Source organism: Austrofundulus limnaeus, unplaced genomic scaffold, assembly GCF_001266775.1.
Source record: "Austrofundulus limnaeus strain Quisiro unplaced genomic scaffold, Austrofundulus_limnaeus-1.0 Scaffold152, whole genome shotgun sequence".
NCBI classification, from domain to species: Eukaryota; Metazoa; Chordata; class Actinopteri; order Cyprinodontiformes; family Rivulidae; genus Austrofundulus; species Austrofundulus limnaeus.
In genome coordinates this window covers 621,978-645,217 of record NW_013952554.1, presented here as the reverse complement: position 1 = coordinate 645,217, position 23,240 = coordinate 621,978, and the positions used below count along the sequence as shown (strand labels likewise).

The following is a 23,240-nucleotide window of genomic DNA, read 5'->3' as shown; positions in this document are numbered from 1 at the left end:
AAAAAAAATACTCATGGAAAACAGCAAAAATACTCATGGAAAACAAATAAAAAATACTCATGGAAAACAGCAAAAATACTCATGGAAAACAAAAAAAATACTCATGGAAAACAGCAAAAATACTCATGGAAAACAAATAAAAAATACTCAYGGAAAACAGCAAAATACGTCCATAGCTCCACTTTTCTAACTCTATCCAAGTTATGTAGATGCGCTGAATGTTTATTTGATTCTTCATCACAGACCAAAGCAACATTGTGAGTTTCCCATTTTTAACAGCAGATGGCAGCATTGTGCAGCTAGAATAATAATAATAATAATAATAATTTGTAGCTAAAGAGTGCTTTGAATAAAGTGATAAATCACCTTGGACAAAATTTTGGAGCACATTTGTGTGAATCATCTATAGCAGTGGTTGCTGAATTGAATAAGTTCAGATTTGTTTTTTGATTAATTTAATTTAGTTTTCCTGTTTCTTCTGTTGAATGATTTCTTTATTTATACAACCATTTGGCCCATGAAAGATTCAACTAAATAAACAGGGCCAAATTATGTTTTTATTAAATATAAAGTGACAAATACCCTATAAATTATCTGATAAATTGTTTCTTTATAATGTGCATCTTAAAACAGCTCAACCTTTAATATAATCAATAGGATTAAAAATATGTGTGGAACAAACAAATTGAAATGAATTAAATCCTGCTTGTGGTGCACGCGCCCTCATCTTCCTGAGTGACGTGGCTGTCAGCCAATCAGAGAGGAGACACGCACCAGCTGCAGGTCGTTCCTGAGCCGACGTGAGATGCGTGTGGTGGAGGATTATCCTCTGTCCTCATGCGCGTTCCAGCCCACCTCACTCGTGGAACAGGTGCGCGCAGAAAAAAAACGTGTATGTTTCCGACAGCTCGCTCACATTTAACCCCGTCTAGATCCGTCGGMTCGAGCGGTTTTTGCGCCTCCACCAATAAGCGCATCAAGGAGTCCGAACAGGTACCGACCGTCATCATGAGAGGCTTGGCTGGACGGACAGTGTGTCACTGGACTGTGGACTACCCTGTTCTGAGATGGACTGTAACTTAGGGCTCATTTCCACTTTAAAAAGATGTTTTTTCTACTTTAAATCAGCCACTATTTAACGTTCAACACGTTGCCTGCATGGGAGCGCGGCTGGAGCAGGTCACCAGTTCACCGCAGCCATAATTTAGGTAAGTGTCCTCATTAACTGTCGCATTCACACCCTGCACCGGACAAATAATGTCCTGTTTTACACACATCACAAACACTGAATAAAAAGATGGGTTTGTCATTGCATTTCAACTGAGCAGAAATTAATTATATTGTCACATATATATAATAGAACAAGTGCATCCCACTGTAATCATTTAGATTTTATATTTTTTTATATTTGCATACATCTCCCTCCACAAGGCTATATATTTTGCAATGTTTGTCAAGTTAAATAAACAAAACAGTCATTGGCCTAATGGGTCTAAAGAGATCAGCTTTATAATCCCCTCCTGTTCGTGCAAGGATTGGGTTTAGATTAGTGTTTTCAGTGCTGGGCCCAGTGACACAGTTCCAAGAAGTTTTGAAACACTGCTCTGGAAAAATATGGATTCACATCCATTGAACTTTATCACATTAATTCACAAACCTAAAAGTACTTGAATGGCATTTATTTTTGTGGTAGATCAATAGTGCGTAATTGGGAAGTGGAAGAAAAATGATGCATGCTATTCAAGGTTTTTAAAATTAGAAAAGTGAAGTGTGCGTTTGTATTCAGACCCTCTGAATCACTTGATCTGCAGGAAGTCTTTGTCTATCAGCTTTGCACACCTAGAGAACAATGCTTTTCTTTACAAAATAGCTCAGACAGATTAGATGTAGAGCATCAGTGGACAAATTCCTCCCACATTTCAGGACCACGGGGCTTCTTGGCTGCATGGGAAATTGTTTTATAACCCATCCTTGCTTTAAACCTCCCAACATTACTCCTGGCCTGTCTGGTGCATTCTATAATAAACCTCTAACAGTTGGATTTATCCTGAGATTAAATTACACAAACGTGGACTCTGTTAAGTGACTTTAGAAGGCAATTGGCTGCTTTGCATGTTATGCAATGGACAGATTTTATGAACGTGTCCAAATGTCCAAACACAATAAGTCTTGATAATCTACACTCCACATACAGTAAAGTCATTCATTTTGTTTGAATCAATGGGGAAACTGTAATCCAGACATATCCCAAGCATTTTGCTCATAACTCTGCTGTATTTTTGAGAAAGCAGTTGATGCCTGCTGATTAATGCTTGTCATAGAAAGCGTAGAGAGAAAAATAGTGCGGACAGGAACTATAAATCTATACATATGGTTGGGTTAATGAAGTAAGATGTTTGCAGACAAGTCTTAACAATAAGCTGTTTGTCGTGTGTTTGACCATGCCAACCGTTAAATTTACCACTGATTCATGAAAAAATATCTGATACAAACAACGTAATATCACTGAGCAAACGTGATGCCGCATGCAGACAGTGTCATGCTTATGGAGTCTTGTCAGCATCATTTTATTAGCTTCACCCTCGATGCTGCAGTCTAGATTGTGCGCGTCAGCTTGTGTTTGGATTTTGTCTGAAATCCTTCTGAAGATCTTGTTGATGCAGCCGGACAGAGACTGTGTTGTTTCTGAGTGAGGGAAGTGTTGGTTCAGGGCAAGCCTCTGTGTCAGCCTCACTGATGGCCATTTCCACAAGGAGCTGAGAGGACATGTGCGTGTGTGGTCATTAGTATGCCGCAAGTGAATAATATGGTAATTAGCCAGATTTCTTGCAGGATGTACTGCAGGCATTTTCCACTCTGTAAAAAAAGGTAGTTTATTTATTTATTTATTTATTTATTTATTTTGCAGTTTTACCTAAAAAGTTTGTGTCAAAATGAGAACAATCAGACATTGTCAGTGTTTCCCAAACTACTACACCTTCTAATGCAGGGATTTTCAAAGTACAGTATATGAACGTGAGACCCACCTTAGTGAGCAAACAACTGGAAATCCTAATGTAAGACATGCAGTGTGAACATTAAGTCTGACATTATTTCTCCACGTCCTGATTCACCCCACACCCCCTGTCAAGACCTCTTGCACCCCCTTAGGGAGGCGTGCCCCACAGTTTTTAAAGGGGCAATATCATGTAAAATAGACTCTTTTGAGTTTTATATCATCTTATAATGTTATACTCATAAAAAAAAAAACACGACAGCCTTGCTTTGACTCATTCATGCATGTTTGAGAAATCCTGCAGCGTTTTTAGGCAGCCATGATGAGGAGCAAAACGACAGGTGGGGACTAGAAACGCCTTTGGGTGCCAGAAACGCCCCTGGGACGTGTCTTTAAGACAAACTTCCTCATGGCAGAGCACCCCCCCCCCCTCCCCACACAGCCTGCCCATGACTCCTGCAGGCTCTCGGGTGAAAGTGAAAGTGAAACCTAACTGTTTGCTGAGCTCTCAACATTAGTTCTCACTCAGTGAAGCTTTTTTCAGATTAAAAATATCTTTCAGGAAATGTATTTTCGGATGGCAAGTAAACTGCATCATAGCGCACCCGGCCGAACGGGACGGGAGCAGAAGGTAGTTCGTAAAGAGACAGAGGCCAACTTCAAGGCGTTTAGAGGGGGAAGTGATGAGAAGATAAGTTTATTTTCTATTTAAACATAAAAACAGCATTTTAATAACAACTAAAGGTGACATAGATACTTCATTATGGTATAGTATTTAAATGTAGGCCTGAGAAATGCATAATATTGGCCCTTTAAAAACTCCTGTCCTAATGCGTTTATTGTATGTTGTGCTGATGCAGTTCTGAGGACTTACTATTTGTTCCTCTATCATGTTTTAGCAGCTCACAATGTGATACTTGACATCGCATTGTTTAGATGACACAGTAAACCTGCTTGTTTTGCCTCAGCGATTCCAAGGAGGACCATCAACCTGAAAATACTACTCTCTCCCCCCTGACACCCACTTATTAGATTACTGAAATATGTTCGATCTGTGAAACAGTCTGCAGATAAAAGGGTCGGTTCTTCAAACCGCACAAGCATTGTTCTCCTAGTCGTAGAGCTACAACAGAGGTAGCAGCCAGTTAGTGAAGATAAAATCTGTTTTGCAAGTAAACAATGTGATTTTTTTTATGTCAAGCTGGGCATAATCACATTGTGTGCAATTAATCATCAGTAAAACATTAAAATTTTTTATATTTGTCACTTTGCAATTACTACAGCTAATGCCGTGTAATGATAACGTGTCACTATCAGGCGTGCATGTGAGCCCAGCGATGGAAGGTAATGTGGAGCTAGCTCCAACCCTACAAACTTGTTTAATTAACCAAAACACCAACATAAACCGGAGTATGAGGAAAGCCTAGAAATGCGGACCAAGGCCAAYGTCGGCTACATGCAAGTGCAAACGTCATCTATAATTGTCATATTAATTATCGGCTAAATGCCACAATTGTGATTAAATTTAGGGTAATATTGCCCAACACTATCTTAAGCTAGTCGTCACAGGTGGCTGCAAATCCAAATTGATTAACTGGTTGACTTTCACTGACCTGGTTGTGTTGCTGCTTCTTTGCGCTGTTCCAATCAGCTTCCCTGTGCCAGATGTGGTGTTGTGCACACACCTTTTAAAGGTTAATTTAGCCAATTTTACTCTTAAATTATACTGTATTTGTTGCAGTTTAGTAGAGTTTTTGTCTTGTTTATGATTTAATAGTGAAGACAGGTTGCATTTATAAAATTATTTTCAGTATTTTACTTTTTTTAGGTGCATCAGTGACTTCAACATGTCATGTTAGCATCGTTGATTAGATCTAATCAGTAATGTTTTTTTTTTTCTAATGTCATGTAAAGGAAATGATCCATAGTGTGATGGACTGTATATTAAAGTCTGTATTTCTGTTATCAGTATGAAAGACCAATGATTGTATGTTTCGTATTTGTTAGACTGAATGTATTTTTCCACCATTCTATTTCCATACCACTTATATTTTTATGGGCCTTTCAGTCAACAAAAATGGTATAATTTCATTCAAGCAGACGTGCTGTTTTTTATCAGAAATATTGTGAAGCCCACATTCTATGCCAGGGAGATATTTAACCTCCTCAAACTGCCTCTGGTATCAAAGCTTCCCAGATGGTCGTAGCAGCTCTGCTGATGAAGTAGGGGAAGTCTTTAAAGGGGAAATGAGCACTCGCTCATCCTTTCGTATAGAAGAATGAGAAGGGTCAGTGGACAGATCAGTTGATGTATCTTTTTTACATTATTGTAAATTGAGTGTGCATGCATCAAGAGGGCAAAACCATGATTGAAAATGACAAGATTTTAATAAAGTACTTCAGAAAAAAAATGTGTATACATTTTGCTGTTCAATAAATTTTTCATGACCAAATCTTTAAAATTGCTTTAGCAYAAAAGGCTATTTATCAACTAATTTTTTGGTACATCTTGTGTAGATCAAAAGCCTGCAATGTTGTTAAAAGAGAGTTTATATACTGAATGCGTCCTTTTTTATTTTTTAGAAATATCAAGTTTGGTCGTCAGATTTGTTGAGCTCAGATGTCAGTCACAATGGAGACTTTTAATGACATTTTTAGGGCTGCACTAAAAGAATCGTACATGCAATTTTATTAAAATTGCGATAAATATAAACAAAATTTCCTGACGTTCTCTTTTGTCATCACTCAAACCAGATATGGTCATCAAGGCCAGTGAGAATTAATTAGATTGACCAAATATTACATTTGCTTGGAAAATGTGAATCCGTGCTGCTCGAACTATAATGGTTTGTGATTCATTGCAGTCCAAGCAGCCATTTACTGTTAATTGCACTAACTGGTATAGATGGCTTTAAATTTACAAAATACTCTGCCCTAGTTTGATTTTATTTGACATAAAATGCTCAGGGTTTATGYAAAAGGAAAAATATAAAGAATAAATAAAGTCTATAATGACATWTTGGATTAGTTTTACATTTTAAGACTTGAAATGAAAACGACAGAGACACTTTTTGTTTTTGGACTCGCATGACTCTAGTTTGTTGTTTTACTAGCCTGGATTGATATTTGGCATCTGGCTGTAATCTGCAAAAAACATATAGAAGTGTGGGTTTTCTCCAGGTGCACTGGTTTGCTCCTATAGTCTACAAACATGCATGCTAGGTTAAGTGGATACTTGAAGTAGTATCCTAAGTGAGAGTGTCAAGTTTTTTTTTTTTAGTTTGTTGTCTTTGTCACTGTCACTGTGATGGACTGACGACCTATCCAGGGCTTGCACTGCTCTCCACCACTGCTTGCAACTCTAAGCGAAAAAGAACAAAAAAAGAAAAAAACAATGTTTTGTCTTTATCTTTTTCCATCTTAAGGATGATGCCTCCTGATCAAGCATGCCTGGCCTCACCCCTGTGTTCTCACCCTATCGTCAGACTTGTGTCGCCGCACCGGCAGCCTGAAACCTCCTAGGCACTCGCTTTTATCTTCCCTCGTCTGTCTGCCTGGCTGACATCCCTGAGAGGTGATGCGACGGTTTGTTTACTGCAAGGTGGTGCTGACCACTTCCTTAGTGTGGGTCCTGGTGGATGTGTTCTTGCTGCTGTACTTCAGCGAGTGTAACAAATGTGACAACAGGAAGGATCGCTCTCTGCTCCCTGCCCTGCGAGGTAAGTTCACAACTCTGCCCGCACCTTTTCATCACACATGGGATTGAATAAAGTGTGAAGATCGAAGTCATTACATTTCAAACAGATCCGGTAAAGTTAAGATCTCTTGTTGCTTCTTTTTTAAGACTATCTGAATTTTTTAAGATTTTCAAGAATTTTCGCAGAAGTTATGAGGGGGAAAAACTCTTGTAGATTTTTTGATGTAGGGGAGAAAGCCAGAACCTGCCTTCAAAATGACTTTTTTTCAGTAATAAAATAAAAATACTAATAAAAAACCTTTTTTAGCAAACAAGTTAACATAATTAACATATGGAGATCACAGAACAAGAAGATGCATTTTTTAAAAAAATATTAGTATTTTTAAACTTTGTCATTGATGCTGCATTTTTGTATGTTCTGGACATATTTCCCACCATTTTTAATGCACTTGTTGCCCAGGTTGCAGTGTCACCGTGTGATAACAGAACTGCAAAGCTTTTTTCTTTACTTTTGAAATATACTAGTCAACACCAGGGSTGTCACTAGGTTTTAAGGACAAGGGGGGCTTAGCCCCCAGGAGACACACAGAATTTATTTATATATAAATTAAAATATTATATGGCCTTGAATGATTTAGAAATAACTATGGGAAATAATATATATCTGAAAGTGTAGGTATTGTTCTCTAAATAATGGTGTATGTATGTATGTATGTATGTATGTATGTATGTATGTAAGTATGCATACTGTATACACACACGGTATATAAAAAATATAATTTTTTTTACACCAAAATAATTTAGGGGGGCTTTAAAATATTTTAAGGGGCCTCCAGCCCCCCTAAAATAGGCCTAGTGATGCCACTGGTCAACACATTTCTATTCTAAGAGTGCAGTAGTTTTAAACAACAAGAACATACATTTTTACTTTTACATTTTCATATGGGGCCCCATCTGGGCCACACACTCAATCACAATGAGCGAGTAAATACTTTATTATATAGTGACCTTTATGGTTCTCAAGTTAAGTGCAAATCGAATCATCGGTTTTTAATAAAAAGAGCTGAGGCAGATGTAGAGCTGCTGGCATTGCAGGTGGAGGTTGAGAATGTAACGTACTTTTGAAAAATGAAGTTACAATACTGATGCTTTCTTTGCACAAGTTTTGTAGAAGTCAGATTGCATTTATTGTGAACTCAATTCTTAAAAAAATAATAAAATTCTGGTAATGTTGAATCACATTTTCTAGTAATGGGACAGGGAATGTCTTAATTTCTTTATTTTGTTTACCCCTGATAACTTTAAACCCCTTGTTTTCAATATTGATTTGTTTTGTGCGTGGGGGTAACATTTGTTTTCATAAATGCATTGTGGCGTGAACATTTTTCACMCAGATTATAAAATCTATAGCAGATAGCAGGTAGGATGTTTATCTGGAAATAAATTGGTGCACTTGATGATTTGAGTTATTGCTACCATATCTTCTCTGCTGACCTTTTTACATTTCTTTTCACCCAAATTTTAAAATCCATTCGTCTATTTTTGTTACCTGCTTCTTCCTTTCCAAGGCGATGTTACACATGCCCTGCAGTCTCTGGGTGAGAGGTGAGGTACACCCTGGACAGGTCGCAGGTCCATCACAGCTTTTTACAAACTGTATGTTCAAATACACATGGCATTAATAGGGTCCTCGTTTGCCTTTTCTTTTTAACATTTCACATCATACGTCATGCATTGTGGCCTTTTTTTGTGTCCTGGAGACAAAGTAGTAAAAAAAATATTTGAAAGTTTGAAACTTGAATATTTTCAAAAATGTATTGTGTTCATATTTAAAATACAATAAACTTTGTTCCTGGACTATGAGATCAAATTTGCATACTTCTGTACTATGACTTGTGTCCTCACATGTCGTTAAGAGAGCAGTTTTCTAAGTTTCTAAGAGGCTTACTAATCCTCTTTAAGGTTTGAACGAGGTAGAGCTGCCATCTATTTTGGCTCATTACTTCGTAAAGGTCTAATGTTGCAATATCGTTTTTTTAATRGGTTAGAACTTTCCTTTAATATATCTATATTTTTCAGCACTCTTTTTAAGCAGGAGCATCATAGATAAGATTTTCCCTTTTTTTTTTTTTCCAGCCCACACTTGAATGTACCCCTTTTAATCAAATCTGGTCGGGTCACAAGTCCATCACAGGACCAGTCACAGTCAAACGAGACCATTCAAACCCTCACCTAAGTAAATCTTCGAGTTTATTAATGAACCTACCATGACTGTTTTTGGTCTGTGGGAGAAAACCCGTGTTTGCACAGGGATAACACACAAAGTTCACCCAGAAAGGCTTCAGGCTGGGAGGTGATCCTGCGACCTAATCACTGTGAGGCGATCATTCTAGACTCTGCAAGGCCATATGCTGTCCAGAACTGGTCAGTTGCTATTATTAGGTAGTTTTTTTCCCCTACATTCTCACCAGTCAGGGCAAAGATAAAAAAAAAAACGGATGAGGATGTCCTGGAATATCTGGTACCAAGATTTTAGCAATAGGTCCTTAGGCTCTGTGTATTGTAGGATGTGGTTTCAGTGGATTTGGTTTGGTTCCCATCAGATCTTATAAATTTGATACCTTTTTCAAGTTTAGTGACGGTCTGAACCAATCTTTTTCATTGAGCCTTTCATAAGAAGCTTTTGCTTAAACCATTGCTTTCCTGCTGGAGTAAGGGGGAAAGAAGTGGCCAAGTAAGGATGCAATAGTTTTATATGAATGTTTAGTTGAGTATGAGCTGTCAATATAATATTTACATAATCATTTCTTCTAAAAAACATTGTGCTGAGATGAAATAAGCTGTTAATTTAGCTGTCTATGGCCATATTGTTGTGACCAATGCTGCATGTACAAATAGACTTACTTATACAGTGTAATATGAGCCTTTCTTGTACCCTTTTGTATACTTTGTACACAGCGTGTTTTTAATCGCATTACTTGGTGGATAATGACCTTTTAATATGTCAACTCTAAATTTCTGATTGGAATGGACATGCCTTGGCTCACATCAGCGCTTTCACTTTGACCTAAATTAACTTTATTACCATTTTCTCCTGGGTACAATGGTTATAAAAGACTTTGACTGAAAACAAAGTTAATTGGGGTAATGTTTGTATTATGCAAAGAAAATGGCTCTAAATAAGCTATTGTAGCAACAAGGTTTTGCCTACAGTGGAAATATGTTCAGTCCTCTTTATTTGCTTTGCACAAAGCTGTAACRAAGTTATTGAATTTTCTTTTGAGCTGGTGGCTTTAGAAAAGACATTAAAACAACAAAAGCATATGCTGTGATAGCTGCACTTTTAGTTTAGTCTGTGGGAATAAGCTGTTATACTTACCATAATTCAATAGAGGGCTTTCTTGTAAACATGTCTTTGTTTTAAACTGAGATTGATTTATATTTAAACTCTGCTGAATTAACCATCTGTTGCTTTGAGCTCCATGAGTTTCTGTGAATCAGCTACTATAGTATGGAGAGCCGTTTTAGCCAAAATTAAATAAATAAATAAATGGTTGAAATAAATAAAAAAATGAGTAAAATAAATCAAAAAATTACTATGGAGTCGTTCAATATTTTAAAAAAATCAGGAAAATATATCTAATATGTTGAATTCTTGGTTGTTGGCCAAAGTGTGTGTTGTAGATGCTAAGCATATTTACTAGCAAATCTTGCAGTGGATTTAAGTTTATTAAATAGTTTTTAATTGGATATGATTTAGCAGAAAGGTAAGAGCCTCCAGTTTGAAAATTACAAGCTGACAAATTATTTAAACACAAATATTGCAGCAAAATATTAGCCTCTAACAAACACTGGTGGCTGAAACCATTAAAGCTGTGAAAAATATGGTTTTTAAAGAACAAATCAGGCCTGTTTTGTTTGGGAAATACATTTTGCAAGAAGAAATTACAAAATTAGTACTAAATAGCTGTATAAACTTTTAGAAATCCAGTTCTCAGTGTGACTAATAAAAATGGCTTTGACATATGTGGGAGTGTAAAAWAGAAGCAATGAAAAAAAAACATGTGCCAAATTAGTCTATCCTGTTTCAGTGACTGATGCTTTAAAAGAGCAGTAAATAAAAATAACCACTCTACAAGTGACTCATATTTGACAACCTGGAGAAAAGATTAACAGTGGAAATAAAACATCACTATAATTCACAGTTTACACCAAATAAGGTACCATCATGAGTTACATGCTGCTGTTCCAAAAAGATTAGTCATTCTGATATAGTTTGTTTATAAAACAAAAGGTTATGATTGAGTGGTTTAAATTAGCAATGCTGATAAGGAAAAATTGTAGATACAGGACTTTTTTTTCTGCATTTGCTTATATTTTCAAAGAGCAGAGAAATATAATCCTCGCTGATTTATTATAAATAAACTTTCCTAATAAAATAAACTTTTTATTTTACCTTAACTGTAACAACGATATGAAAACTTTCAAACCAATTTACCTTTTTAAACCAATATTCTTCATCTCTGTAAATTGCTCACCTGTTCGTGGTGTACAATGACACCATGCTGCAGATGGAGTTAAGGAGCCTATAGCAGCGGTTTGTACCTGGACTGAAATGGAGCTTCCCTAATCTATAATGTAATGACAGCTGTTTCAGACCTGCAGAGCAGAGCAGCACAGTGAGGAGGAGGAGGAGGAGGAGGTGGTGGTAATGGATCGAGCCGAGGCGCCTCCAGCTGTGCACCACCACAGATCTTTTTCTGTAAAGTAAATGAGAAGGAATAAGGCTGCAGGACATTGGAGCCCGTGTGATGAAGAACACAACACAAAATCTACATGCGGTTTGGTGTTCACCTTGACAGTCCAGCTGAGAGAATTATACAGCTCTCAGAAKCAGAAGACACATAAATGAAGATGTAAAAAGCATCTGAGAGGTAGAGTAGTTGTCTTTTATTGGAATAAAATGATCTTTTAATTGAATTATTGTAAAACAGGTATTTTTGTAGTCCAAGTGGGCACTATATTTTAGAAAGCTGTGATTGTTGCAGATTTTGATCTTTTTTCAATTCAAGATTTAACAATCTATTAGTAGTTTATTTCAATGCCAACACAAGTTGTTTAAAAAAGGGAGATATTATGTATTTTCCAGGCACATCGTTCCATTCTATACAACAATCAACTGCTACCTTCAGTTGTTATGAAAAAGCTGGATAAATCAAAATGTTTTTGACTTTGCATCAGAGCCTATCTGAGCACGTTTAAATTGGCCTTTGCCTCTTTAAGAACCTCCTACTGTTTCAGACACTCCCACTTCACAACAATGGGCCTCATGCAAGAACCGTTCGTATGCACAGATTTGTTCTTAAGTTGTGCGTACGAGTGATTTAGGAGAATTTGTGGCATTCACCAATGTTTTCGTGTTCTAAGATTTTTTTCAGATACGAACAAAATTCACGAGTGGTCCAGACCTGTCGTATATTTTACGAGCAGTCAGTCCGCTGTTATCCAGACGGGTTTTCCTCCCTAATAACTTTATATTTCGTTAGTTTTCAAGATATTTTAAGTTGAAAATAAATTACACTCTATAACACAGTTGTTTATACTTTTAGCAGCTCTTTTTATYCCACAGCTGACCTGCTAAAAATGACAGATTTTCTTTTCTGGATCTCTGACAGACGGACTTCAATCTCTGAACTCGTAAAGTTTTTCATTTTAATTTTCGCTGTCATTTTCATGAATGGACACTTCCTTGTATCTGAGGCAGGAAACATAGCCTTATATGGCGTTTTTGGGGTGGTAATTATGCTAATCTCCTCTCGTGTGCACGAGCAGCTGGATACAAACAGGTGGAATTTACGCAGCTCATTTACACACTTTTCCTGAAGATAGAAGAGTTTGTTGAATCTGACGTGACATGTTCGTACGAACCCTTTGTACGAACAAAAGTAAGAGAAATTTAGGAGAAGAATACGAACATGTTCTTGCATGAGGCCCAATGCTTTCAGGGGAGAGGTGCTCTGTGGGGTGGGAGCTGCAGACTGAGCTTCAGGGAGGAGCTTTGTACAAATAGGTGGAGCTTTGTAACAGCAAGCGTTTAGGCAGCTCCACATGGCCACAGGAGATTCAAAGATTTCTCAGAAATGCATGAATGAGTCAAAGCAACACTCTTGAGTATGTTTTTAATGAAATAATGGTTTTATATCATGATATAAAGCAAAAAAAAATTTGTGCACCCCCCCTCCCCAAGCAAAGATAAAGTGAATGCAAATTCAAGAAATAGAGCCTCCCCCAAAAGGAATAAACTAAATGGAGCAAATGTTTCTCTCACCAGCAGAAGTTTAGGAACCTTTCAGCTTCATTTACTTCATTTGTCATTAATTTAGAGCTTGAAAATCAGGTCAATAGCTGTCATTAAAAATATTGACAATTCAGAACTGGGCTGACTACAAGGATCTAAAAGAAAAGTAATATGCACCCCAAAAAAAGTCTATAAATAGATATGAATTATTTTACTGCAGATAGAAAGATGTAGAAATGGCAGCTGCAGAAAATTACAAATTAACAGAAGKTCTAAAAGAACAATAAAAGCTTTAGTTAAAGCGCGCCTTCTCTTGAGAGAAGGAAATAGAAAAATGTCCAGTGAGAAAAATCACGTGATGTATACGAACAAGTACTATGTACCGAAGCCAAAAACGACTTTCAACAGTTTTGTGTTGTTGTGGTGACGGCCCATCTGCCAACATATGTACAYAAATATAAACCTACCTCCAAACTACTGTCGACATTATGTCACAGTGACGACAAGAAAGTGGCAGTCTGTTCTGTGGAGCTGTTGGATTTATTTAAAGGGCACTGTAAAACCAAACAGAACAAAAAAGATATATATATATATATATAAAGATTAATGCAGTTCAACAAACACAGGAAAATATTTGGGATATTAAACATTAATCTGGACTTTTATATGGAWAAAGTCTAAGTGATCTCCAAGTCAAGGTGTTTTGGAGCTTTGAGAAAGCCCTGTTTCACACATTCTAATATTGAAAATTCAGCATAACCGTTGTTTCACTTGGATTTCACTGGAAACCTGCACTTTTATTGACCGCTTGGCATTTTCATTGTGCAAGACATTTCTTGACGTGTGTGTATCCAGACTTGCAAGAATRATGGATTAAAGGTGCTTTGATAGACACTTTGCTCCGTCATCCAGCTCAGCTCTGGAGTTGAGTCTATCAGAGCTTTTGAACTGTGTCAGCGGTTCTATGCAGGCAGGAGTGTGATCATTTGTGGGAAACAATATAGTCTACATCAGTCTGTCTCAATAAGTGTTGTAGGGAGTCCTCTTAACCACTGCAGCCAGTGTCCCCTGTGCAGCTGCCTCTCATAGAAATCACTGCCTCGGTTTGAAAAMATTATTAGGCAAGAGGTGTGGGAGAACGCAGTCATGAATCCTTCAGTGCTTATTTACCTTTGGTGATACGAGCTGCAGCTCAGTGCTAATCTGCCAATAATATAAGCATTTGACTGTTGGAGAGTCTTGTCAAGAAGACTACCACAACTAAATAAATCATTTTAATTTTAGAATAGCATTTTGCGCATATGTAGTATTAGTGCATTTTTGCAGTCGAACAGATTATCAGTTAAAATAAATATAGCTGCCAGACTGTGCAGTACTTAATACTCAGTGAGCATAAGCCAAAGCTTTCAGGAGAGAGCTTATGCAGGTCTGCTATGTTGTTACTAAAGACTTTTTTTTTTTAAAGATTTCATTTAGGCATGCTTTTGGTATAAGAGTTGAAACATTTTATGAACAATTATAGAACAAATGCATAGTAAATAACATAGATGGAAAACCTCAATGATGGATGAGGCCACTATTTTTTGTTGACACTAAAAGAGGGCCACATAGCCAGCCAGCCATTATTTATGTATTTATTCATTTAAATAAATAAATAAACAAACAAATAAATAAATAAATGATTAAAAATGAATTCAAAATGTTTGAAGCAAACAAAAATAATAAACTTACTTTACTGAGCTGAAGTGCAACAACATAAGATTGTGCTTCTGGTAAAAGGTCACTGTTTATGGTAAACTTCTTGTATTTAACTTTGTGCAACTGTTGTAGCGGCGACTTATGTATATTAATATCCTTCGTGGCGCCAGCTTCACTGAACAAACTAAACGCAAAAACACACACACACACATACAATTATTTTTAAAAAGCATTTGTAAAGAAGTAGCTGTTAGATTCTAACAGCTTAAAGTGGTTTTATTTTATTTTTAAAAACTTAATAAATGTTATTGTTATTGTTATTAATATTATTATTGTTATTATTATTATTAATATTATTATTATTATATACATTTTTTTGGGGCTTACTGGTGGGACAAATGTAAGTCACCTGCTGGCCATATACAGCCCGCCCACCACCAGTTGTCAACCCCTGGCATAGTGTTTTAATATGCAGAAATTGCGCTCACATTTCCATATTGTAAATTCCTTCATACATTCTCTGTTCTTTATCAGAGGAGTTCTGCTTTATTCTCTCTTTCTACAGAAAATGGTTTCTCATAAAAAGGACAGAAAATCTTTAAAATCAGTTTTTTTAGCCCAAAGGACCAAAACCTTTTTTTTTCTGTCATGTGCACTAAAGAGTTTATTGTTAATTTTGCACCTCATTAGTGAGACTAATATCTGTTATCTTACAGCTGTGATATCTCGGAGCCACGAGGGTCCAGGAGAAATGGGCAAGGCGGTAAACATCCCCAAAAATGACCAGGAAAAAATGAAGGAGCTCTTTAAGATCAACCAGTTCAATCTGCTGGCCAGTGACATGATCGCACTCAACAGGAGTTTACCGGATGTGAGGCTGGACGGGTGTGTACGCTTTGACTTTCCTTTTCACGAAGTTGCTGTAAATCAGTTTACTGTACCGACCATTAAACATCCACTGAAACAAACATTCACACAGATGTTGACTCACAAGGTGGTACCTGGGTGATTAGTGCTGCTAGTGAAGCTGAGGCCGCAGGTTCAAGTCCCATGTTGAATCAAGAAGATTAAAACTTTATTATGAATTTAATCAAAGAAGACCTGGAKACAGAAAAAAAATATAATTCCACCTCCTAAACTTTCTACAACATCCTCACTGGAGTACATTTCTTAAGCCTCATTCATAAGACGGCTCAGTCCAGGACTGACTCGTGTTCTGTCCTCCTCGGATCATTCAGAAAAAAAAAAAACCATGAAGGCGGAAAGGGGGGGTGAAGTGAGCCCGCCTCTGATGCGCCCCTCTGTGAAAAATCAAACAGATATATTACTGAGGGAATATTAAAGATAACTCGAAACAACAACTTTGTAGCTGGTTACAAAAATATTGAAGCACAGGATCGCTAAAATGAGTTAATTCCATTTTTTTGTCCCTCGTCGCAGAGGCAGGGAACTTGGAAATGCTGACAACAGGAAGTGACCTTTTTTTGGGGCATGGAAGGCTCCATCTCTGACCCTCTTGACCCAATCAGCAACAAATTGTGTCAGAACACAGATAATAAGTTGATCTCACTTACTTGCAATCAAAAAGATTTTTTGGTGAAAGGCGTGGTCATAGCGGTGCGGTGAAGTCGGACATCACACCGCTGACATACGTTTTGGCTCTAAATTACACATATTTCAGCCAACCCCACTAAAGGAATGCAGTCCAATTATCGGTAGTTAATTCAGTTTTTTGTTTTTGTGTTTTACATGAGGAAGAAGTCTGCGACTGCAAGGTTAAACAATAGATTTATTGCAGACAATTACAATATTAAAGATGACACAGAACAGCAACACTGTTAAATAAATAGAACCACAGAATCGCTAAAATAAGTTAATTCAGTTTGTTTTGTTTGATACGAGACGGATGTCCGTCACACAATAAAAATGTCGCGGTCCACTTCAGCCGAGCTGAGATCTGCTCCATGCCTCTTTTGGTTCCACGCTGCTGCGTTCATTTCTGAACGCGTACATGTGAGCGGGAACTGGCGGCTTCTCCTGTGATTTATGAATGAACTGAGGGAGCTCAAAGCTGGACTGGTTTGTGCGGTGATTTTGTGGAATTGTCTTGTGAAAGAGGCTTTAGTTTTACAGAATAAATGCAGTTTTGCRGTGAAATTTGATCAAAATTGTGTCGAGTTGCAAGGCGGCCTCCTATCATTCTGTGATGTTATGTTGAATCGACGGGATTGAGCGAGCAATGCTGTCTGCTCCAGTGGCCTTTTTTCACCCTCTGTCACTTCTCAACACCTCTCCTCCTGTCACACAAGCTCCTTTTGCTGCCCAGCTCCATTTTTTTGTAACATAGCTAATTTTTTATTCAGTAACACTCAGTCTAGCAGCGTCCTGAGGTTCCCCACAGTTTCACTGTTAGACTTTCATACGCATCACATCAAGCCAAGGACATGCTGGCATTGCTGTCAACACTGGTTTTGCATTTTTCACTTTCTTCTGAGATATTTGTCAGTAAATCCCCTGGTGGCATCATTTGGAAGCAGCAGGTTACTCAAACTGCTTTCAGAGATTTTAATATGCTGCCTTTTTTAAACCAACCAAAATGAAACTTTAGGAATTTTTAAATGTATGTATAAAATGTATATAATGCATATAGTGTATATGTAAGGGTTTAAAATTAGACAAAAAATAACTCATTCAAAAACAAGTTAACAATTGGTTTTACTCTGCTACAAGGTTGTAAAAATACCAGCTGTTTTTTTAAAGGGGACATATGAAAAATCCACTTGCGTTTTGTTGTGTATTCGGAGTCTCTTGGAGTGCAGAAATTTTGAATTTAGTCTCTCCTCTTGCTGCGTTGATGTCTTTATGTTCTGTTTGGGTCATATTTTTCAACTCATTCATTTTTCTCTATTTTCTACAATGTTTTCTTATCTATTACGTCACCGTATTTGCAATGGAACTTCTAAATAAGGTCTGGACTTTCCAACTACAATTTCGTGGTCTTAATTGTCCAGATTATGGCTTCAACATGTAAGGCTGGATGAACAAGTCTTCCCTCATTGACATCTATTAATTAATGTGTAAATAAAACAAGAAATAAATAAAATTTCTGTGCTGCTATGTAGCTGTAAACCCGTCTATCAAACTGGAATGGACCAGGCTGGAGGTAAATGGTAAATGGACTGTACTTATATAGTGCCTTTCTATCCATCCAGGACACCAAAAGCGGGAGATGTAGGGGCGGGGCATGAAGAGCCTTGTTAAGATTTAAAGAGACAGCATCGAATTGAGTTGCTTTCAGACACACCTACGAAAAGGGGTAAAAGAGGGGCTTGTGGAGTTACAGTAAGGAGGAATTCAGACCAAAGCATTGCAATTCCACTTTATAYATACCCCAATGAATGATTTCAATGTGAAAAAGAAGAATTTAAAAACATAAGTCTCCTTTAACAGTTACTTTTATGTGCTTGTCAAAAGAAAACATTTGCAAATAATAATTTTGCTTTTAAATTATATCATCTTTTTCTTTTTCTTTGTTGTTCTCTTTGATTTTCTGGTTYCCTTTAGGGGTATCCAAAGCAGACTCCCCTACCTTCAGCCCAATCATCCTCCTCTGCCACTTCAACTCACTCCAGACCCTCCTTCACTACATCCATTAAGTTCCTCTGTGGTCTTTCTTTTTTCATCCTCCTCCTTACAGCTCCATGTCTAACATGTCAATCATTTTATCTATGCACATCCAAACCATCTCAGCCTCTTCTCTCTGTCTTTGTCTCCGATTCTCTTAATCTGAGCTGTCCCTATGACATTCTAATTTCTAGTCTTGTCCATTTCTGTTACTCCCAATGAAAATCTTAACATCTCCAGCAATGCCTCGTGTCTTTTAGTGCCCCTGTCTTCAAACCAAAGTTTGCAGCAGATCTCATCCTGTGAACCTCCCCTTTCACTTATGCAGCCACCCTTCTGTCACAGATCAGCTCTGCCACTCGTGTCATACACTCCACCCAGGTACCTAAAGTCATCTACCGCAGATACTTCTCCTCCTCACAGCTTCACAGTTCCACCTGTCTTCCTGTCAAATTAAGATGCTGGTAGCTAATGTTACAAGAAGTCTCTTAAAAGTGTAGTTTGTTCTCAAACCAACTACGCACACGTTGAGACGTCATGCTTTTGTTTAAACGATCCATGGTTCAGATCAGATGGTTTTAGACTGTATATTTGTGTAAAGCCTCTGTATGATGTGACTGTGTTTCCCCGTCAGCTGTAAGACCAAGTTGTACCCAGATGACCTGCCCAGCACCAGCATTGTGATTGTGTTTCATAACGAGGCATGGAGCACCCTGCTGCGGACCGTTCACAGTGTCATAAACCGCTCTCCGAGACACCTGCTGGTGGAGATTGTGCTGGTGGACGATGCCAGTGAGCGAGGTTGGTGCTCAGAGACTAAATAATAATCACCTCAAAAAAAAAAAAATGGAATGTATTTTATACCTGACAGAGTCACAGCTAGGGCTGCAAATAAAAATTTATAGTAATATCAATATTGCTAAGGACTGCTTGGACTGCAATAAATTCTAGATGATCTGAACTGAATTCAAAGTGAAACCATATATAATAAAAATTGTCACATTTTTATCATTTTAAACATGGGTTTTATGTTCTTCCTTTATATCTGTGGAGAATTTCTTGCAAAAGAATGATGGAGAACTCCACCTAATTTCACTAAATCATCCCTGTGGGAGAGTTGGTATTGATGATAGGCCTGTAAGGATTCCCTGCTGATCTGAGAGACATTTAATGTGCTTGCTGACATCAGATATGCTGACACTCTTTTTTTCAAAAAGTAGAATTAATTGTGTTCATCTGATTTGTAGCGTCTTTTTCTATCACTTATCTCCAGTAGTGACATTTACTAAACTTAAAGCATAAAAATGTCACCAAAATGTCATTTTCTTAACAAGTTTTTTTCTTCTCTAGTAGGAGGTGTAATCTGATTTCCAGACTAAGTTTATTTTTCTGCTCACTTCATGATATCTCACTTGCCAAAATATCATAGATTGGAAAAAAGTCAGTATCCAATTTTTATTTTAAGATTTTTTTCTCACTCCAAATAAGATGCAGTGTTGAGATGCTATCCAATTCAACTTTCTAATAACTGTTCAAAAGTTTTTTTTATCAACATATTCAGTTTTACATAGATGTGCTATTTGAAAACACAAAAATATACTTTATTTTTGCTGGTAATGAACTTTATTATAACTCAGAAAATAGATGTTAGACATTTTGGATTATATTAATATATTTTTATGAAAATTGGTTAGCTAAAATAATTATTATAATAATTATTTTGTCTGTTTTTCTCTCAGACTTTTTGAAGAAGCAGCTCGAGAGCTACGTGAGAACTTTCGAGGTGCCAGTGAAGATTCTGAGGATGGAGCAACGTTCGGGTCTGATCAGAGCCAGGCTGAGGGGGGCCGCCGCCACCACAGGTCAAGTCATCACCTTTCTCGACGCTCACTGCGAGTGTACCGTGGGCTGGTTGGAGCCCCTGCTGGCTCGGATCAAAGAAGACCGGTAGGACCACGCAGAGGGCTTGAGGCTGACAGAAAATGATGAAACACGATGTGATTTTTAGGGGCAGTGCATCAGAATGCTGTGGAGTTTCTTACTGTCAGACAATTTCTTCTTTAGATTTTGCCTTGAAACCTTTGTTAAAATTACTGTTGCTAAAGTTGCATAATTGGATGCCTTTACCAGAGGATCTATCTGAATATTGAATAAACAGCAAATTGTCAACCTGACATTGCTGAAATGATGATTATTCTGCTGCTGGTGCTGTCATTGTGTGACTTCAGCTGTAGATAAAAGATGGACTTCGGTTGTGGAGGAATGCTTTATTTGTTCAAGGTTGCTTAGACTTACTTAAAGGGGGGTATTGTGTAAAATTACCTTTTTTTTAAGCTTTATTTCATGTTATTAAGCCATTCCCGCATCAAAAACATACACAGTGTTACTTTGACTCATCCATGCATGTTTAAGAAATCCTTGAATCTCTTGTGGTTGCTATTTGGAGCTGCCTAAATACTTTCTGGTACAAAGCACCGCCTATTTGTACAAAGCTCCTCCCTGGAGCTCAATCTGTACCAAATATAGAGAACTAGATTTTGTTGGAACAAGACCAAAGTAAATTGTCACCTTAAACAACTCCAGTCTCCAACAGTTTTTGGCAGCTCATTGCAATGCTTTATCATGAACTTTTACACCATCGTAAATTTCACCATGTTATTGAATTGTTATGAAATTCTTGTTAAATCCATGTTGATTAATGCTCAAAACTCCATACTTTGTTCCATCTCACACCTGAATATGACTCTTGTCTTGCAGATCAGCRGTGGTGTGTCCAATCATCGACGTCATCAGTGATGAGACGTTTGAGTACATGGCAGGCTCAGATATGACTTACGGTGGATTCAACTGGAAGCTGAACTTTCGATGGTACCCAGTTCCCCAGCGGGAGATGGATCGCCGTAAAGGAGACAGAACGCTCCCGGTCAGGTACACAAACTCAATAATGTTTCCTTCTCAGATATTAAATCTAATTTCTTTTTCAAGCAAATGCGTGTCCAGGTTCCTTCACGTATAATTTACATAATTTCATAAAGATATAGGACAGTAGGGGTCTATTTTCTCTCTCACACATACAAAAAATGTAATGATTGCTTTACCCAAACAAATGATTGTTCTTTCTGTGGAGGCAGTAGGTCATTAAAAACCAGATTAAGTTTCTTCTCCTCTTTGGAAAAAGCTAAAAATAGGTGAATCCCCTCAAGGCATCTCTTCCTTTGTAGTTTAAATATGTGCATATACCAAAATAGAAAACTAGAAACTCTGCTTACAATTGCCATTTTAGCTTCACAAAGTGAACAGTTTATCTATATTCAGTTCACTCTCGTTAACAAACTGCGTCCTTAATTCATTTTTGACTGAATTAAAAGATAAAAGCATTTTTCTCTCCAAGGCTTTGTTTCATTTTGTCAAACAACTTGTTTTCATTTTATCCTCAGTGCTTTTTGTGTTACAAGAAGATACTAACAATCACAGCATGAAATCATAGTTCCAAGCAAGAAATATTGAAGTCATTGTTCTCTGGTTTGTTTTTATATATATTTGATGAACACATCAATACAATGGCCTGTATGTTTATTAAAGATTTAGAGAACTACTCCTACAGCTAATTAAGTCTCTTCTAAATCCCCCTTGTGCAGATTTCTTATTGAATTGGTTTAAGCTGGATTGAACAACACTTTAATATTTGAAAATAAAATAAAGACTGGTGCTGTTTTGAGCAAAAAAAAAAAATTAAGAATAATTTTCCAATAGCTTTTACAATTGCGAGCAGATGTTACAATAATGATATATTTTCTTCTGCAGGACTCCCACCATGGCAGGAGGCTTATTCTCTATAGACAAAACTTATTTTGAAGAAATCGGAAGTTATGATCCAGGGATGGATATATGGGGTGGAGAAAATCTGGAAATGTCTTTCAGGGTGAGTGATTGAAAACATGATATTATCCTGACAGAGATAGCTGATGGCAACTTCCCGATGCAATTACCATCCTAAACCATAGTCATAGTGCCAACTATTTAAAACTCACAAGAGAGACAAAGAGAGGCTTGCTGGTAAAATGAAATACACATAGTGGACCTGTCCAGTGTTATCGTTAGCGCTATCAATTTCTGACAAGCTGCATTACTGTCGGCAGCTTTAAAGGGGCAATATCATGTAAAATCAACTTTTTTGAGTTTTATATCATGTTATAATGTTATACTCTCATAAAACATGCCCAAAGCCTTGCTCTAACTCATTCATGCATGTTTGAGAAATCCTGCAGTGTTTTTAGGCAGATGTGCTGAGGAGCAAAACGACAGGTGGGGACTAGAAACACCTTTTGGTACCAGAAACGCCCCTGGGACGTGTCTTTAAGACCAACTTCCTCATGGCAGAGTGCACCCCCTCCCCTCCTCCCCACACACCCCGCCCATGACTCCTGCAGGCTCTCGGGTGAAAGTGAAAGTGAAACTTAACTGTCTGCTGAGCTCTCAACATTAGTTCTCACTCAGTGAAGCTCTTTTCAGATTAAAAATACCTTTGAGGAAATGTACAGTATTTTCAGATGCCAAGTAAACTGCATCATAGTGCACGCGCGAACCCCCCTCCCCCCACACTGAAATGGGATGGGACAGAAGCAATGGTGGTTCTTAAAGAGACAGAGGCCAATTTCAAGGCGTTTAGAAGAGGAAGTGATGAGAAGATAAGTTTATTTTCTATTTAAACATAAAAACAGCATTTTAATAACGGCTAAAGGTGACATAGATACTTTATTATGGTATAGTATTTAAATATATGCCTGAGAAACACATAATATTGGCCCTTTAATATCTTTCTATGTGACTTGAATGTAGGGCTGCACAATATCAGGAAAACCTGTGATGTGTGATAACAGTGCTTAATATTGCTCTGATGATATGACTTGTGATAAATGAACAAATAC

The 23,240-nt window shown here is 37.4% G+C and overlaps 1 protein-coding gene across 5 annotated transcripts in view; it reads left to right on the top strand.

The window, feature by feature from the left end:
* The first annotated feature begins 791 nt into the window (after positions 1 to 791).
* Positions 792 to 23,240, top strand: part of galnt13 (polypeptide N-acetylgalactosaminyltransferase 13) — a 37,042-nt gene continuing 14,593 nt past the window's right edge. The window contains exons 1-7 of one of the 5 annotated variants that reach the window (XM_014016694.1): positions 798 to 1,208; positions 6,421 to 6,714; positions 15,405 to 15,573; positions 18,947 to 19,113; positions 20,052 to 20,259; positions 21,070 to 21,240; positions 22,117 to 22,234. In XM_014016694.1, coding sequence (XP_013872148.1) covers positions 6,573 to 6,714; positions 15,405 to 15,573; positions 18,947 to 19,113; positions 20,052 to 20,259; positions 21,070 to 21,240; positions 22,117 to 22,234 — 975 coding nt within the window. In that variant the 5' untranslated portion in view covers positions 798 to 1,208; positions 6,421 to 6,572. Of the gene's footprint in view, positions 1,209 to 6,420; positions 6,715 to 15,404; positions 15,574 to 18,946; positions 19,114 to 20,051; positions 20,260 to 21,069; positions 21,241 to 22,116; positions 22,235 to 23,240 lie in introns of all 5 variants that reach the window. The other 4 variants (XM_014016696.1, XM_014016697.1, XM_014016698.1 and 1 more) reach the window with 4 other exon arrangements.